This window comes from Scomber japonicus, chromosome 18 (assembly GCF_027409825.1).
Source record: "Scomber japonicus isolate fScoJap1 chromosome 18, fScoJap1.pri, whole genome shotgun sequence".
Classification (NCBI taxonomy): Eukaryota; Metazoa; Chordata; class Actinopteri; order Scombriformes; family Scombridae; genus Scomber; species Scomber japonicus.
The window spans coordinates 9,794,607-9,814,502 of NC_070595.1; the positions used below are offsets into that span (position 1 = coordinate 9,794,607).

Consider the following 19,896-nt stretch of genomic DNA (forward strand, 5'->3'; position numbering starts at 1 on the left):
GACACTTTTACTTCTGATAGAAAATAAATACAAACGATTGCCATGTGTTGTTTTATTAAAAAACACAAAAATTCAGACAATAAAACACACCAAAGGGAAAAAGACAAAAAAAACCCAACTGTAACATAATTATTATAATAGCAATAACCTCAGCCTGCCGGTGGCTGAGTAAGCATTGCTCTCCGCTTTGCACACTTTTACCAGTCAGGAAAGATATAAATCTAAACCGAGCATCTTCAGGACTTACTAGATCGCTAACCGAGAGTTTGGGTTGACCTGGAAGACGAGACTCGTGGAAATTTCTAATAGCGTAATCGTGTGTTTGCTTACAGTTTAAACAAAGACAGCATGTATCAAATAAAGAGTGATCCTACAATATTATACTAATTGCTTAAAATGCATGTATCTTCAATAATACACATCTTCAATTCAAATTTCTTCCTCTGAAAGTTCCTGACCCCAGGCTGCTTTTTACCTATATAAAAACAATAATAATGACATAATTCGAAAAATAACTGCTTGCTCCCCCATCCTCCCAAAGCATTTATATTAACGTTACATAAACATTAAATAAGATAATCTGAGCACAAAAACAGGAATGACTTGCAATGACGTGTGTAAGTCAACAATTACAAATAAAAAGCGAACTGGACAAAAGATTTCACAAAGATACCACTCCTCCATCATTCCAAATATGACGAAACATAATAAAATAATTTTTTTTTTTACATAACATCAAGGCCATTTTGCTTGAGAGATTTACATCATGTATGGACAACACTTCAAAGAAATACCATTCCTCACTCTTATTCAGAGCAATTTCACTTTTATATGCCTAAAAAAGTGACACCACGCCAAAAATCTTTTCAGTATCAGTCATCCACCCCCTTCAGGCTCATAATGTGGCTTAAATGGATGGACAAAAGAGAAGAGGATTACTCTGCCTGAAATTTGATGGACGATTTGATACTTTTTCCTTTTCTTTTTTTTCTTTTTTCTTTTTACATGTCACTGAATTCAAACTGACCACATTTGCTGTTTTTCATCAGCTACTTTTTAAAAAACTACCTTGCCAGACTATAGCAGGTTTGTGTTTTAAATATATTTTTGGTGGAGTATCACTTTAAAGGACGAGGCAACTGAAACTGCTCTCCTGAATTGAGCATCAGGCCAACAGATCCAGACTGACAGGAAACCATTATCATTCAACTCTGACGTGTTGCAGTGCTTTCTTTGATGTGTGTCTTCTCTCTAGCAGTAGGTAAGGACTTGCTGTTTAATCTACTTAAGACATCTGTTTATCTGGCTATATACAACCTATATACAATCACATTGTGAGTTGGTATCCAATTAATTTAACATGTAATGTGTATATGCGTCTGTGAGTGTGTGCGTGGTATGTGTTTGTGTGTGTGTGCATGTGTAGGTAGGAGTTTTGAAAAACGTGGCCCGTGATTGACTGCTTTCCTCGGTTATGATATTACCTTTAACCAATCATTTTCCCTGTTTTTTTGTCTGACTTTAAGGAGCATGTCAGCAGTAGCTTGTCTGCAACAAGTCAAATTCCCACCTGTGCTCCTGCTTCCTAAAATATAAACAAATATCATATTAGAATCATACTGCACTTCATATGGTCATTTAATTCAAATTCAGAATGACTGACGCGGTGCTTAAGTATCCTATTTTGCTCCGCTGCACAATGCTAGCATTGTACAGTATATGAGGTAGATAAGAAGAGACACTACTCAGCACTGAATGGTTAAAAGCAAGCCAGTCTATCTGTCTGCATCCTACAGCAAAGCCGAGCCCAACGGACCACAGCTGTCTAATCTTGAATACTCTGAAGCCCTTAATTGAAGCTCAACAAGTTAAATGAGACATTACTGTCACTCACTTTGCCATGTGCCAATAATGATTGTACAGCTCAGTATCCTACAGCTAATCAATGCACTTCTGCATTGTGTTAATTTAAATAGCTATTAGATAATGGTCCCTTTTCCCTTGGGGGCCTATTTAACCTGATTTTCTTTGTTGTATAGTATAGTTAAATATGAGCCTGCATGGTACCATTAATGACCAGCGGGTGGTGTGATTGTGCTGCAACAACGCAACTAATTATCAAGAGGAGCGAATGTGTTGAGTGTTTGGGCCGCAGTGTAGCTACAGAGCTGAAGGTTAGATGTAGCTGTAAGGATTAGATGTAGCCGTGGTGCTAAAAATCAGCAGTCTGTGTGTGATGAATGTGCGGCAGTGAGAAGAAAAAGTCCCTATATTCATGGCCCTTCATCAGTATGTATATGGTTGACGATAACAGAATTACAAGTTGTAAATGATCACACGATTCATTGTTTGAGTGCACTGTCAGTAGCCCTAATCTGTGTGTGTGTCTGCTCTCGCAGTGTGTGTCTGTGTTCAGGATGCGGCAATGGTCGTCCCCCCGCTGAGGCGAAGCAGGATCTGCTGACAGTCCTGGAGGGATCGACGGTCTCCCACGCGCTCCAGGGTGCGCTTGGCCTCGGCCAGCAGGCGGGCCCGGTGCCCGGGTGGGGTTAGCAGGGGCATGGGCAGGTGGCGGCAGGCCAGCAGGATGGCATGAGCTCTCTCCCTCTCGCCCAGGACACACTCACCCTCTGACAACAGCAGAAAGAGAAGAAATTGCTGATTAGTGTCCACTGACTTTTGTTATTTGTGTGAAAACAGGCTCGTATTGCCCACCAGGACAGTTTTAAACCATTTTAAAAACAAATCTCGAAATTAATAGTTAAGATTAAGACCATAGAAGAGCTGATCCTGAGCCAGGATTCAAAGTGAACTTCCACTCTGAGTTCTTGTGTGTGGCAATACTTCAGTGAGGATGATAATTTTGTGGTCTGTATGTTAATCACAGGATTTAAGGAGTCTTCCTTACCGGCTGTGTATGAGTTGTGTGTCCTGCGTCGGAGGTTGTGTTCCAACAGCTGGTGTGTCCTCGTGGGACTGGCACCAGCCATCAGCCTCACTGTGGTCTCATGGAGAAACACCTACAGATGAGAAAAACCACACATTAGAGCCACAGTTATCATCAGCATCAACTCCTAACATCATTTCATCTCACAAAGACTCTCTTGCTACATTAAACATCCTACCATCCCACATCCTACAGGTGTGATTGATGATAATGTTACACTGTGGGGAGATTTCTGCTGCTAGTGAGCGTGGGAGACAACCTAATTTTCAAGGCTGAGACACTAAATAGTGATAGTATGATGGTATAATAATGAACAAGATTAACAGGGTCCAGATGAAATATGAGCTTATTAACAGTGTGGTGCGCAGCATTGCTTTTAGTATGTTTAGCTTGTTACAGATTTACAAATGTGGATATTTGCCTGCTTATCAGTGTTAAACATTCACTATTTACTTCTTTTTGGCTAATAGCTGGACAATGACTAATATCTAATGACTAAGCCATCTGAGCCATCACTTTTGGCATTTGTCCATATTTCTGAAAATTTATATGGTTTAATGGTTTATTAGTTTAAAAAAAACAACCCAAATACACCATTACATTGTTGTCATATTGATTCATCTTGTCAAGCTGCCAGTCATAGGAAACACAATGTGGTCAAGGTCAGGATAATAAATCGCTGGCAGTTATCTACAGTGTCTTGGCTCTTGTGTTGTGGCAAGCTGTACTTAGAGTGTCTGGTGCCAGCAGAGCGTAGGATGAAATGAAGAAATGAAACATTATGAAGATGTGTCAGTGTGCTGCTACAGAACAGCATTGTCCACCTATGCAGTCTCGTCTAGTCTTATCTTACACCAGTTTCTTGCAGCTGTTGACACTTTAATCAATGTTGGAAATAAAATGTACAAAGTTCTCAACTCCAGTGACTGTAAACCTTTTGCAAGTTTCTTAACTCCTTAACGAACAGATCTCTTTATGGATGTACCTTGTGTTGCGCCTGTCTGTAGCACTGTGTGAGCTTTCGGAGAGCGCTGAGGTCCCTCTGGAAACCGGCCAACTGAGATCCCGGGGCCGGGCCAGGTTCTCCATTACTGCTGCTTCCCCGCTGCCATAAACTGGTCCTCAAAGTTAGCAGAAGGTCACACACCAGGAGCTCCACCCCCTTTGGAAGAGAAAGAAATATTTATTATTTTAAAAAAAACAACGAAGGTTTAATAATTGCATTGATGACCTCAACTTTGACATAAATCTGCCGTTGCAACTGGTGCACCTTGCCCGACATGCTGTGTTATGAGATGTGGTGGGGTGTGTAGCGGGTGCGTGCAGATTGGGGAGGCCTCTGTACTGCACTGCAGACACATTGCACTCGGCTTCAGGATCATGCAATGCAACTACAATGCACCACAGCCACCTCCTACCACCCACACTGCGCACACACACACACAGCCCCACGTCAACATTCCCCCGACCCAGAACAAGTATGCCTTGCGTGTGTGTGTGTGTGTGTGTGTGTGTGTGTGTGTGTGTAAAACATACTCCATAAGACAGGGGATTTGGTGCATGTGCAAAGAGGATTAAGTAACAAACACACTCTAACCACAAACCCACAGCAGATCTTAAGGAGAAAGTAGAGTCAGTGTTTGGATTGCTGTGGAGGGATTCTTGGTTCTCTACCTTGTTCAGCCAGTTCCCAGACTGAGCAAGCGGCACTGAGATGTTGGAGCGCAGGTAGCTGCTGGCTCTGTCGCAGTTGGACAGGCAGGCTACAGCTCCTTCTCCCTTGAGAGGCGACAGACTCATCTGAACTGCTTTGCAAAGCAGCAGCACAGCCTTGGGCAGCGAGTGGCTGAAACAGAGAGGAAAGACAGACAGTAATGACAGTTAATGTGTTTTAAAGGGATTCATGTGCTTATTCTCAGTTTGATTTGTCTCAGAGGTTTCAAATCTAAATAGGTTAAAGATAGTTAACAGATCAAAAAATAGAGCAGATTATCTTTAATTTAACTAATTTGACAGATCTTTTTAAAATCTCCACTGTGTTTATATTGTAGAGTGAGAACTTGTGTTATGCAGCACTATATCAAGTTTTACTCTACTTACTCAAGAGTGTGGAAAGCCCTTGGCATTCGCTCTGCTTCTGCCAACAGTGACCTCACAGCGACATCATCGCCCTGCAGCCAATGCACAGCAGCCTTAAGGACCAAGGCCCACCAACGACTCACTGGATCTCCCACTGGCAGACAGAAAAGAGGAAAATGAGAAAGGACAAAAAAAAAAAAGATACTGAGGGGAGTTTTAGTTTTGGCGTGGCTGTTATAAGCTTTTTATTGTTAGGCTTCAAGTTCCTAATGAAAGATTATGGAGTGCTTAAAACCCCTGTGTCTTTGCCTCCACTCTCTCTACTTTGTGTGCAGCTCAGCTCAGTGTGAGGACAACATTGATTAAGATTGTAGCTAATTAACATTGACCGAGCAGATCATCAATCTCTTCATATCCACAGCAAGTCATTTATTACCACAAATCAATGACTGCAAGTGTTATCTGTGATAATCCAATAAAAAGTTAATCCCAGAAGCTAAATTGGCTGTCAGTGTGCTGCTGGGGCAAAGACAATCCATTCATGCTGACAGTGATAACTAGATGTCAATCTGGTTAATGTTCAATGAGGACAAGACGGAAGAAGTGATGTGATTCATGCGGTCTTGTGATCAGGCATGGTTCTTTCTCTTCATGCCATTCATACCTGGAGTGCTGGTGTGATTGGGAGGAGTTGAAAAGGGAGGAGGCGCTGAGGGGGAGTCCTCTGTACAGCTGTTCAACAACTGGAGAAACTCAAGAGCACTGGAAAACTCCCTGAAAGAAACACAGGGGTTTATAGATCCAGATTACATTATTAATTCACACTAAAAAGCCAGAACTCCCTTGTACTCCAGCACCGCCTTACCCAGAGTCGGTCTTGCGTTTTCCTGCTTCAGAGTCGCTCTGCGGCTGGATGAGGGTGTGGACGGCTCTCTCCAAAAGCTTCCTGCAGAAACAGCGGTGAAGCTGGGCAATAGGGTCAGCTGGAGGAAGATCAAGTGAGAGGAAGAGAGAGGAATAATTAAATGTCACGATTATAGGTTGTCATTTTCAGTGGTTGTCGAACTCATATGAGGTCATATGAGCCAGCCTGAGGGCAGTCTGGAGGGAAAATAGCACTTAGTAGAGAACAGAGACTTTTTGTTGAGACTGTTATGGACAAGGAAGGATTTGGTTTAGATTTGACTGTGTCTATTTGTTAAATGAAATGAACTGAAACCAAGCTAGTCCAGTTTTGGTTAAAGCCTGCATACTTATCTCGTTAATTAGCAACATATGCAGTCAGGTTATGATGTTAAAACAAATTTAGCAGCATCACTTGTGCCTTGAATATAGCACACACCATTAAAATGTATATAACCTCTCTTAGTTTACATTCATAGATGAGGGAAAGATACAAATAATATGCAAAAAAATCAATTGCAGTAATCTTTTGAAAATCTAACTATAGAGTTGAGTTTAATTATTGACTCTGGGTGCATTTTGCAGTAAGATTAAGGACGTCTTTAAAGGCTTTTTTCCCCATTTATCACTGCAGGTGTGATGCTGAGGTGATGCACTTCACTTATTTTTCATCTTGCAGAACTTGAAAAACTAGACATACCATAATAAGCATTATGATATAAGATTATCTTGCACTATACAACATTTAGCCTGACAAGAAAACCCACCTGAAACTTTTTAGACTGGTTGTGTTTGAGTTATCATTAGCAAAAAAAGGAGGAAAGTAATAACATCCAACCTCCAGAAGCCAACTTCTTTATTCATGACATACCTGGATCTCTCTGAGAGGTGAACACGCCGTCGCTGCTCTCTGACTTGACCGACCAATCGCAGCTCAGAAAGAACTGCCTGCCCAATGGGGTGAAAAGCCAGCGCAGGCAGTCAGGGATCAGCTTGGTCTCGGATTGGTTGGCCACACGCTCTGCGCAACTCAGCAGGTAACCCTAGGAGACGGACGAGAAGACGTCAGCGATGGAGAGACGACTCATCAAAAGTAAATCAGATATTATTGAAATTCAGTCATTCATTATCTTGTCTTGTCTGTTTGTTCTTATGAGTAAAGTGGATACATATTCAAACACAGGGTGACCACGTACAGGCAGACAGGAGAGGTGGTGGCCCAGCACAGTGCGCAGTGCAATCGCTGCAGTGACGTACATCTGGGCGAGCTGTGCGGGCGCCATCTTGCCTTGGGCGCTCTCGCTGAGGTTGACAGCGCTCAGAGACAGAGACAAAGCCCACAGACTGCTACGCTGAGGCAGCTTACCTACAGGGAGAGAGTAGGAACCTAAACTGTATCACTTATGTAATCCTCATGGCATGTTTCAGAGTGAAAAAAAAGTAAAAACTGGATGTGAAATCATGTATCATCCTTGTGTGCTTTTCCTGAGAAGTAATGTATTCAATTTTCATTCAATATCAAACCAAGCAGCCTGTTCACAGCATTTTGTCTCACCTGTGAGTTGCAGCTGGCTCAGCCGATGGTAAACCAGCGCCGCATCCTTCGCACTAGTCCTAGCCTCGTCCCCCTCGTGTTTTCCCCTGACCTGATGAACCAACCAGCCCAGAGGAGTTGGACGATGCAGGCAGTAGCGAATCACGTTCCAGGACAGCGAGCAGATTAGATCCAGACTGGTTGAAGGAAGAGCTCTGGTCAAGACGGACAGGCAGGTCTCTAAACTGGCCATTGCTGCTGTGTAATCTCCCTGTAGGAGAAAGGAAACAGGAGACATTACAAGCGGTGTGTCAGGAAAGTGTGTGGGTCGTGACTTAGATCTGAACTCGATTTGAGCAAACGCTAAAAATAAACCGATGCAGGGAACAGGCGAGTGGAACTGAGACATCAATACAGTGAGAATCAAAGTAAACTGGGTGAAGGCTCGTCAGTATTTTTCCCTATATTTGCTACCTCAGTGAGGTAGCATTTCCACACAAGAAAAATCCCAAGCAAGAAAAAAATACATATAAATAGCTCATATAGTTTGTTCTTCCACACACAGAAAAGCCATTCAAAGCAGCACTCCTGTGACAGACAACCTCTCCACCCCTTGTGGTTAGACTAAATTAACAGACTTGCTCCTTCTCATCCCCACGCTGACCTGTACTCACCCTGTTAAGATGAAGGTCTGCTTGTTTGCGGTGCCTCCAGAAGGAAACAGACTTTGGAGAGTGAAGGGGTGTGACTGGCTCCCAAAGGTAGAGCACTCTGACGCAGCCCCACACGGCACCCACCCCGCTCAGCACCCACACCATCACCCACGGCAACAGGCACCGCATCCAGGATGCTGGAGGATGAATAAAAAAATTAAAAACATGAAGTGTGGTCGTAAAAGTATTTTCAAATATTTCACAATTAGGGATGTAAAAAATTAAATCATTGCTTACCGAAGTCTTGTGTGTGACTTGGGAGCCAGACAAGCGTTCTAGATGGACCGTGGCCTGACGAAAGGCTCGGGCTCCCTGATGTCTCAGAGCCCAATAGAGATGGCAGTGGGTTTAGCGACAGGCAGAAGAACGTCAGAGCGCAGAGAAGCAGACGAGAGCGATCCATCACTCCAACCGAGGAGGGAGAGTTTGGTTCACTCTTCACCTGAGAGGGTGCAAGAGAGTTAGAAAACATGGATAAATATGGATAAATCACAATTAAACATTAAACCTGCATTGTTAACTTTGTATCTATCCTGTTTTAAAATGACTGTACAGGTCACATAATTATAGTCAAGCAAATATCATCGTATCAATTGAGTTAACTACTTCTACAGAACTTTAGTGTGAAAGAAAACTCCAAGCAACTCCAACAGCTAAGAAATAATTAGCCTTTTTAAAACTGCCAATCTCCTTCCTGCCAAGCCAGAGAAGAACATGCATCCTGTCTTTATGCGTTACCTGATCGTGATCAATTAAGGGGCTGCCTGGCTCAGAGTCCACACAGTAAGGGGAGAATTGGGGAGGGGAACCAGAGCCGGAGTCCGAGGCTGGAGGTGACATCATCACTATTTCCTGTTTCATTTCCACATCATCAGACAGTGTCACAGGCTCTGGGATGGAGAGAGTGAGAGAGATTCATTAACATCTCAGTTTGCTACAGATGATGTGTGGAGCTCTTAGTGATGTGAGACACTTACTGTTCTTCTGGTTTGCCATTTTAAGAGCCAAGTTCTCTTGTCGTAGTTTGTGGTTGACCTGTTGCAGGTACTTGATGTAGTCAATGGCCTTCCTCAGAACTCCTGACTTGTGCATCTGGGAAGAAGATAATCGTTACCAAAAATACCCCCAAAAATCGCAGCGGTTTTAGATTAATCTAAAAAGGTTTTTAAAAAATCACTGACCTTGGCATCATTACCCATGACCAGGTCTCTGAGCTCAATGATCTTGTCATTGATGGAGGACCGGTACCTCTTCTCAATGATGTTGTGGGTCGTCCTCCTTTCGCCCTCCTTCACCACCCCTCCTTGACCTATTCCTCCTCCCATCATCTGACCCTGATCAATGCTTGATCTGGTTCCGTTTGTGCAGTTAGTGGAACCTGGTTGTAGCTGCTTGATCGGCAGCTTGTCTCCTCCACCCATCATAACAGGGACGGTGGTCAGGATGTTGCTGCTCATCAGTGTCTGGGGACAGAAACCAGTAGTAATTCATTAGATTGCGGAGGTTGCCATCATTTGGACACAAATACAACCATTAATAACAACCAAACAGTAATATAAAATCTCGGGATAAATATTGCCAGCTGTTTACCGGGACTTGCAGAGCTGTGTTCTGGATGGGCGTAGTTAAGGTGGTAATCCCTGTAGGGCTCTGCATGGTAGACAGCACCTGTGTGCCATCTGGTTTGAGAGTTGTCAGCACTAGCGAATCTGTCTTCAGAATCTGAGGCTGCTGGACCAGAACCTGAGAGAAAGACAACTCAAGTCAACCCAAGGCTTTTATTTTTCTATTTGAAACACCAAATCATCAACTGCTGGGACTTTACTCCTCTCTGATTCTACACCAACATCAAGAATGTGTTGGTAAAAGGTATGACTCGCTACTTACTTGCAGCAATTATGTTAGATTAATTGTAGACAGTTTGATCAGTTAGTTTCAATATTAGTCCAACCCTACAAAATCCAACAAAATGCAGATACTCACAGGTAATTGTTGCACCTGCTGTTGCATAGTGTGGACTGTTGTGGGCGCTGTGGAAAGAGTCTGGATGGTCTGACCCGATGGTGTCAGAACGCGCTGGTGCTGAATGGTCAGCGGTTGGAGCTGCGGTGACGTCATGATGCTCTGCACTTGTGGTTGGAGGACTGGAAACGGGAGATGAGATAACAGATAATTCACCAGTCAGATTCAAAATAACAATCGGAAATCAAAATTTTGATCTGATGTTGGTGCTAAAAGGGAAGTGGGGGAATCTCCAAATTTATTACAAGTTATTCTGAAGGGGGGGCGTGAATGGTGTACCAAATATCATGGCAATCCTTCCAATAGTTGCCCAACTTATCAACAGACCAACAACTCTACAGCCACGCCGCTATTGCTATTGTTGACACAAAACACCCTCCTGTTCTTCTCTTTTGTTACCTTGGAAACTGGGAGCAGGGCTCTGGTGGCAGATGACAGGGTTTTGGATGAAACGCGACTGGCCACTGCTGGTGATCATCACAGTTTGGGGTGCCTGGGTCTGTATGGGCATGGTCTGGTTGTGGGTCTGAACCAGGGTGTGGACTGGGAAGCTCTGGGTCTGCATGGTGATCCCCTGGGTTTGCATCTGCATTTAGGTGACAGATGATTTAAGTTTGATATAAAACAAGCTTATGTGTCTACTTTTGATGTACTGTTACAGGAAAAAATGTATTTCACTCAAGACAATAAACTATATCAGTCAGGCTTACAACAGTTTTGCTGAGAGGTGCAGAGGTGGATATTATATTTTACTCTCTGTCAGAATTCAGAAATTATTCTCCTGTCAGCAGCTTTTTTTGTATCAATGGCACAATAACAGAAAATGAATCCACGCTGTCTTCACAACAAAGAAGTTACAACTAGAGAAACCTTGAAAACACCTTGATGTGACTATAGCCCTAGTCCAGATTTATGTGTGAAAAGGGTGTCAAATATTTTAATACCTGGATGGTGGGCTGGGGCGTCGGCTGTGGCTGAGGCTGGATTGGTTGGACCACCTGTGGCCGTGGCTGGAGGAGTGGTGGGCTGCGGGTCACCTGCTGCTGCTGCTGCTGCTGTTGTTGCTGCTGCCCTGAGGACACAGCGGTTGGGGAGGGTGTCTGAGCTGGAGTGAGGGGAGGGGTGAGGGGTACGGACTGGGGTGACAGGGTCTGGAAGGGGGTTGCCGGGGTCGATGTCTGGGGAGTTTGAGGGGTTTGAGGGTTTTGAATGGCAGGCCGCGGTGTGGTGCTGCTCTGTAGGGAGCTTGCTGAGTTCATCTGGTCCTCAAACAAGTCTGGGAAGTCCCCCACCTGGTTGCTGACAAACTGCAGCATCTCTGAGGAGACCAAGAAACAGAACATACATTACAACATGTCTGGATTTAACTGAGTCATCAAAATAATAGGCAAGGCAGTTTTATTTATATAGCGCATTTCATACACAATGGCAACTCAATGTGCTTTACATAAAACAGAAAAACATGTAATTTGAGAAACTTAAAACATACAATTAACCCCCTCCCCCATCCCCCCATAATAAAAACAAAGTACAGAAAAATAGAAAGACATAAATAAAATGATTGCAGCATAAAATAATAAATTAGCTCCTTTTAAAATCATTAAAAGGATATAGAGTGCAAATGAAAGATTAAAATGTAAAGTGCTTTAAAAGAGCTCAATCATAAGCACAGGAGAAGAATACATTAATATAATATAATAAGTTTTTATCATTGATTACAACAATATGAAACATGAAAATAGATCAGCTTTTTTAGTATATCTGAACTAGAAATGCAGCAGTTAGTGGATTCACTGATCGGTCAATCAAGAGAAAATTAATTGGCAACTATTTTGCTCATGAAATCAATACTCAAAGTCATTTTTCAAGCATAATGACAAAGATTTGATGGTTCAGGTTCTTAAATGTGAGAATTTGCTGCTTTTCTTGGTCTTATATTCTGGTAAATTGAACACATTCAATGACATCACTTTCTGAAAAATTGGTATTTAAAATGATTGTTACATGAAATACTTACTTTAATAATACTACTCTCAAGGTCATTTTACTCATAAAAAGATTATTGTTATCTATTATGTATTTTGGGTCCACAGCTGCATCACTATCTGTGAGAGAATCATGTGATGACACCTGTAGATAAGCACGTTGTGTGACACAATCTCAATGCCATGACGATGACAATTACTTTATGACTTTAAATCCACGCTTTTGCTAACACCCAGCATTACTGTAACACTGGTAATAATCTAACTGTTGCTTCCCCATGTGTCCTTAAGTCCAACTGAAACTAAACAAAAGGTGGTAATGTTGACCTTCTGTAGATGTGTCTATAGTGTGTGAATTCTTTATGGTTTACTGAGAGCAGATAAGACGAGACAAGCGCAGAGACCTTCACGGGCTGGCCTTGAATCAGCACATGCCAACAGCTACTGTTCAGATCATAAACCAGAGAACAGGCTGTGAAAGAAGCAGAAAGCCTTCAAACAGTCAGCCTTGAAGAAGTATGATGTAATCTTACTGATGGCACAGGGAGATGGGAGCAGAGGTAAAAGAGCACTTAGAAAACCTGTTATTTTAGAACACTGTAGTTATGTTTTATATGGAGAGAGGTGCATCTAATATTTAGTCTATACTAACCGATATAACTAAAGGTGGATTTTTGCATTCCTATCATTAAATTCAAACTTCATATTGTGGTTATTTGATATATATTTTGATATATATTTTTGTTTTTTGATATAGTCACTATCACATATGCATACACTCTGGTAGAGGATTTATGACTAAATCACCCTATTTGTCATGAGCACTTCTTATTGGCTTCACTTTTTGACAGCTATGGGAAGAACCCAGTTTGTCAAAGAACACAAGCCTGTGATTCATTACGGTCACAAACACCATTCATGTCTTTCGTGATCCTGCGGGACTTCGGAACGACAAGACTTTCGGCGACTGCTGTGATTGATCTTTATGGCTGTCTGAGTTTAGGTCAGTGAAGTGTCAGCGAGCAGAGCCTGCAGCCTTGAACTTAGTCTTACTGAAGGCCAGAGCGAGACCAGACGATCATCAGATCCAACAGATCACGCTCATTCACTATTTCAGAGTGATATGAAGTCACTAAGCACTTCCTGACTGATGATGATATCATTCATTAGATTCTGAATGGGTGAACTGATCGCAGATTAACATCAGTGCTGAGAGCCGGAGTCACCAAATAACATACAGAATAAACAGCCCGGTATTATTATAATCAAGCTACAGTGCAGACAATGAGTTTGCTCTGCGTTACATGCAATTCATCTTATCAATGAATCGTAACGACTGACTGCATTCATCGTTTCATTAACTTTAAAAGCCTTCAGCTGTAAGGAGTGCCACTCTGTAATACAGTCTCATATACAATATTATGCTATTACAGTATGAAATGTAGAGATGCACCAATCGATCGACCACTGCTCGAAACTGGCTAGTTTTCAGCTGATCGGCCATGACCGGACCATCAGTCTCATATAATCTGTTTTCTTTGGCCAAAATCAAATTAACACACATGCCACATGTTCACAAACAGTAACGTCACAGTCAGAAACACACACACACACACACACACACACACACACACACACACACACGCTAAAAAAGTGTTTTTTTAGCGTGAGTGAAGAAGACACAAAGCTTTGTAATATCTGTAAGTCCAAAAAAAAAAGCTGTGGAGGAACAACTAACTTAACTTAAAATAAATATCACCCAGTTGAATTTCAACTTTCCAAAATGTTTGTGTATAGTTTCAATTATAGCTCTTAGAAATAATCTAATTCTTATGAAGAAAATCGGAATTGCCCAAAACAAATCTAAACCACCAAGTCACTTCCTTGTTTAATGAATTGGTTCTTACAGTTCAGCATAACACATACACAAAACACAAATGGAAAAGAGTACCAGAATAGATGTATGACGCTGGAGAGTTGAGACGAAAGAGAAATAAAAACTCATCTGTCTCTAACATTATAACACCACAGGTTCTCAGAAAAGCAGCCAAACTTCCTGTCAACTCTGACTGTCATCACTCACACTGCATTACAAGATGATGCATTCAATGATAACTTATAAATAACTTTTAAAAGTGATTGATCAACTGCCACAAAACGTGACCTGACACACCAAAGATGGTGTTTGCGACTATAGCAAGTGACATCTGTTAACCCTGTAGTGTGTAGAGAGTTCAAGGACATTGGAGTAACAATAACATGTTATGGGTTTTTTTTCTATATTCTGACCTTAACTAAAGACAACCAGGTTAAAAATATACAGCCCTGAAACCATGTGAAGTGAAGGACAGTTTCATGGGAACATAAACTGGCCTTTCTGCTCAGGCGCATTTACCAGCCTGTCGTATCACATATACATGCACACATTATGTAGGCAGACACTCTAAACCATGCACTTGTGGACCTCTGTGGGGGGGCAGACTGTTCATGACAGACGGGACAAAGCAGCTCTGAGCCCCCAGAGCCTCAGACAATCTGACACAAAGGGTAAATCCATCAAAGGAGGAGGGGGGGGGGGGACAGTTTCCTAGGCTGCTTAGAGCAAAGAAAATAGGTTATATAACCAGAGCTGCGGTTGCTACGGGAATAATTGGGAGAGGGGGAATGTTCTAGATGAATATAGGGTCAAGTGCATGAGCCCTTACAGGGGCCTCTGAGAACTTACACTCCATGAAATGCACGTGGCTAGTCTGCAGAACAAAGGTTAATTATCTCTCAGGATCTACAGTAGCTGCTGCACAACAATCGTCACCTATCACTATCTCAATTTGGTGCAGCCTGCTTTGTTTTAAATAAACTATAATTCTACATCATATTATTAAGGAGCTGATGATCAGGGTAATTTATCCTCCACTTGGCTGCTCTGCCTGAAAAGGAAATTGGTACACAATTAGCTGCAGGCCAAATGAAGATTGGGTGAAGCCAAACTCAGGTGTTGACAGTCTTTGCAGCAGCTTGCCTGAAAATTCATTTAGTCAACTGTCAGTTGTAATTTTTTCTCTCTCTCACACACAATCTGTACATTCCTCTCTTTTGACACAATGATTAAGTGGGATTACATGGCTGTGGCCCGGGTTGGGCTGTCTGCTCATTCTGTCCAAGAGCCCCCCTTTGAAAGGAGAATTAACAAATGACACCAAATGCAGGTAGACTTTCACTAATGTTGCATAAGCCTGTGTGTGCTGTTGTCAATGGTGACCATGTATCTTTGTTCCATCAGCTTAAAAACAAATATCCACTATCCAACACAGGCAGTAGATAGAGAGTAGATAGAGATCTATCTCAAAACCCATTTTTTATCTTATACTGTCAGACACCAAACACACACACACACACACACTGACACACACAGTTGCCCATCAGTCCGGTCTGGTGACTTAGCATTCAGTAAAATTCCACCCTAATGGAAATCTGGTGACTCTGCGCTGGCCAGCGTTATACCAGAAGCCCAGTCCTTTCACTGTGTGCCAAAGGGTGAAACTTGTTTTGATAGGAGGCAGATGGGATGAGGAATGCTGTATGTTCACTGAGTGCTTTGCTGCACAGTACAGAACTGATCTGTACTGAGATGTTGTACCACTATGTTTGCTCAACAGTCCACAAAAAGCAGCTTGGGAAGATGCTGAAGAGAGTAGGTTTTTATCATAATTGTATAAAATAAAACTTGACATGAAAGTTTTAAGTATGTGGTTTGACTAGTCTAAATATGTGCTTCTATAACAGGCTCACTTTATGACGCATATTAATTACACAGACAAGCTTGAGCAAGTTGCACTTTTGTGTTTCCCCTTCACTGACCACATAGCTTCCTGATGCATGACACCTGCATCATGGAAAATAACACTCTGCCTCCAGAGTGGCTCTTTATAGAAACAAACAACTGAAAGGGTGTAAAAATAAAACCTTTAATCATAAACTTGCATCCCAACTGTACAGATAATGGATGGAGAGCGCTGTGTGACATGGCAGCTGTCAAAAGTCAGCATTTACAAAGTGATGTGCATGTTTGCAAGGTGCACATTTTGTCTGTGGAGACTAAATTTAACTGACTGATGATACAACATGTATTTATAATTGTTATAGCTACAAGTACTGTGACATGTGATCCCTCTTTCCTCCCATCAGCTGTTTGGTGAAAAGTAAACTTAATGTCTTGTGTACAGTTGCATACATGATAGAGAGACCGGCTGAGCCGGATGAGCATCTGGCAGAGCAGTCAGACTGAGCGGAAACACTGATTCGAGTAACAATAACATTTCACACTTTTGGCAGTGACACTACTACTCACCGTCGATGTCTCCCAAGGTAAATTCGTCTCCTAATTCCGCTAAAGTTGGGTCCATGTTCTCCATGGTGGAGATGTACTCTCCGCCGTCCATCCTGTCTGTCAGCGGCTCGCCTCCCCGGCTGTACCGGAGGCTCGCAGGGAGAAACGGGAGTTCAGCAACACCTACAGTACTCTTACCTAACGGGGAAGATTATTATTCTCCGCAACAACCGTGAAATTACACCAGAGCCTCTAGAGAGGCGGACTTCTACGCCGAAAAACTCATTCCTACCGATTTATGCTTAAGTCGACGCCATCTTGTTTTACGCTCATTACGTCATTCACAAACAGACACTGTGGGACAAAGCGCTCCCTGATTGGGCCAAACCTAGGTGTTGTTGTCATGAGACCAGTCATCACCGTCCAATCAGCAGGTCGTATTTGCCGTGGTCTGATAGTACGTCAACCATCAGAAGCTTCTGTGTCATTTGAATAAACCGCGCCCCCTACCTTCTTCAAAAGAGTGGACCCCATGAGACAAATACAGCATCTCACAAATACTGACAGTAAATAAACAAATACTGTTCACATGTAAATGAGATTTATCTACTTCTTCCTGCTGTCACCACACATGTATAACGGTATTTGTTTGTGTCCACAAAGCGTTACATGCACATACATGCATTACATTAATTACTTAATTAAAAACTATTTTGCCAAACATTTGCTTTGCAATTCCTGCTTTTTTTTCTGTTGCAAATGAAATATTTTTAGGTGTCTATTCTTGGACTTTTGCTCAGACAAAACAACAGATTTGATGACGTCACTACGACCACCCCCTCACTAGCCTACTTCATCGTTTGTGTTTGGTTTGGACCAACAGTTTTAGGATTCAAAACCAGTTAGGCTATGTGAATGTTTCTCTGGGAAACTGTGATGAGTATTTCTTCACATTTTATAGACAATGTATCTATTACAAGGCAGTAACACTGAAAAATTCATTGCATTAATTTAGATTCTTCTCATTCTTCTATTTTCAATAACTCTTGCAATACCCTATGTGTGATCTGGTTGGTAAAAGATTGGTGATAATGGAAAGTCAATTCATCCATTTTTTGTGTATTCATGAGTGTGAAGGAGTCATAATTGTAATAATGTAAAATAGATGAAAGAGGTCAGTGACAAGTAAAATCAAACAAATCTAAATCAAATTATCCATATTAAAAACATATTTTTGAATCCTTTGCATCAGCTCTCCCTGTGGTAGTGTCCCACTCTGACCTCTGCAAACAGCTGGACTAGTGACAAACCAAAGAGCAGAGAACAAAGGAGCCTGGTGCTTCATCTTCTCCTCATGACCATAACCTCCCCTGGCCTCGTGCTTTTCACAAAATCAGTTTTTTCCAAAGCAGTGAGCACTGAACTCTGACAATCATTTGCACAGTGAAACACAAGCACTCCAAATGTAAAGATCTCTTAAACCACTCCTCCCTTACTTCAGCCTGTTGCTATGGCTCTAACTTGATTTTACCCTAATTCAGTGTCAGCTCAGTAACAGACATCAACATCGTCTTACACACAAAGCCATCTCCAACCCTTAATGGAGGCACTGATTTACATGACGCTAAATAATAACTGTTATATCAGCTCCAAGGGTCAGAAGTTTCAGATTTGTCAGTGATATGATTTTCTTTTTATTTAATTGCCAATTTGACCCCATATACACAAAAAAAACATATGCAGAAAAACATGCACTAGTGAGACCTTGCAGGATTGTTGGGTGAGAATCGGTTGATTTGCTGCTATCAGTAATGAATTTTAAGTCTTCTAGATATTCTCCTACAGAGCTCAAAGTAAATGTATTAACAAAAAGACAAACATTGACTCACTCATTCACACTCACTCATTTGTTGTAAGTTGTGTATCATGAACACCATTGAAAGACTTACCTTATTCAGTGTCTTCTGGATGCAGGAGAGTTGCTATGCTTTACAGAGATGAATAAACTTAAAACACCAACCAACTTTAAGTAATACTTTTTTTTTCTGTGATGTGACATTTCAAGATCTTTCAAGCTGTTTGAGACAGTTTGAATGAGCAATTCAAATTACATGCAATTTATATTTTTAGTAATCTGATGATGCCTGAGTTCATATGCTACAGTTTATAAAGATGTGTGATGGAAAAGGATAACAAACTGTGTTTTCTAAAAACAGAGTCATACACACATAGCTTCCTGGTCAGACTTTAATGAAAACTGAGGTTACTGTGTGATGACTAAATGTTTCAGTAAAAAACATTGGAAAATTAAGTATGGGTAATGTAATGCCACCACAGAAACAAATACAATACAATAAAGGAAAACAAAGATAAAGACAAAATAGGATGGAAATACACAGCAGAAAGTTCAATCTACATATATTTACTTCATGTTTATAGCTGAGGTCATAGTGGGTGGTGGTGGTGTGCTTGGGTACATTATGTTAATCGGTGTTCTTAATATTTTGTCCATTCCATTAATATACTTGAGGGGGGCAAAATATTAGCAACACTTAAAAAAAACGATGCAATCCAGCACACCACTACCACTGACTTAAACCTCAATAATAAATATAAAGTAGAATGATCGCCTTTCTGACAATGTCAACAAAAACTGAAAACGTATAAGTTTTATAAAAGCAGAATTTATTAAAGAGCTGTCATATTGGATTGGATTAGTTTGCACAGTTGTACCCAATGAAGTGGCTGGTGACTGTATAAATGGACATTATTCAAATTGTGCACTCCTGCCCTCTAGTGGCTAAAATCTGCACATTCTGAGAAAATGTTCACTCTATCCATCAATACACTGACATTAAAACAATATGGTCAAACTTTAGATGAAGAGCCTTCTAAAGCTCTTTCCATAGTAATGAAGTGATTAAAGCTCCAGCTCCCTGTTGAAGAACTGAAATATCACTTATATCACTGCTACTACTGTAATGACTGCTATTGTTTCTTCCAGTGCTACAATGGTTGTTGGACTTCATGATTATTAGAGAGAAGAAAGAAGCAATGAAGGGAGATAGTCAGGCTCAGCCAGTTAAACCTCTGATCAGTCACCCCTTGCTCTCTCTGATCACCTACAAAGGGCCATGTGGCTGCAGGTTTTCATTCCAACCAAGCAGGAGCACACCAGGCTCGACTCATTTAATCAGCTGAACTCACTCTTCAGTCAGCTGATTGGTGTGCATGTGTGCTCCTGCTTGGTTGGAATGAAAACCTGCAGCCACATGGCCCTTTGTGGAATGAGTTTGACACCTATGACCTACAGTATACTGGGGTGTTCCTGTTATTATACCTTAAAATAGTAAGGGGATCCCAGCTAATGTTCTACCTGCTAACCA

The 19,896-nt window shown here is 41.7% G+C and overlaps 1 protein-coding gene across 1 annotated transcript; it reads right to left on the reverse strand.

Moving 5' to 3' along the window:
- Positions 1–1,008: 1,008 nt before the first annotated feature.
- Positions 1,009–16,829, reverse strand: srebf2 (sterol regulatory element binding transcription factor 2). Its single transcript, XM_053337640.1, has 20 exons — positions 16,532–16,829; positions 11,143–11,516; positions 10,598–10,784; positions 10,160–10,320; positions 9,767–9,919; positions 9,358–9,639; positions 9,154–9,268; positions 8,915–9,066; positions 8,414–8,618; positions 8,138–8,313; positions 7,485–7,734; positions 7,126–7,295; positions 6,801–6,972; positions 5,892–6,009; positions 5,691–5,800; positions 5,048–5,180; positions 4,622–4,793; positions 3,933–4,109; positions 2,909–3,020; positions 1,009–2,630 (listed from the first exon to the last, which is right to left on the reverse strand). Exons 1-20 carry the CDS (start codon positions 16,620–16,622, stop codon positions 2,413–2,415), a joined length of 3,528 nt encoding a protein of 1,175 aa, XP_053193615.1. The 5' UTR covers positions 16,623–16,829; the 3' UTR covers positions 1,009–2,412.
- Positions 16,830–19,896: the final 3,067 nt, after the last annotated feature.

Bases quoted from the DNA above. Each gene is read 5' to 3' on its own strand.
- srebf2 (XM_053337640.1), bottom strand. From the start codon at position 16,622: ATGGACGGCGGAGAGTACATCTCCACCATGGAGAACATGGACCCAACT. The intron at 10,785-11,142 runs GTATTAAAATAT...ACCTAAATGCAG, and splicing joins CGCCCCAGCCCACCATCCAG to ATGCAAACCCAGGGGATCAC. The intron at 3,021-3,932 runs GTACATCCATAA...TCTCATCTGTAG, and splicing joins ACAGACAGGCGCAACACAAG to GTGTTTCTCCATGAGACCAC.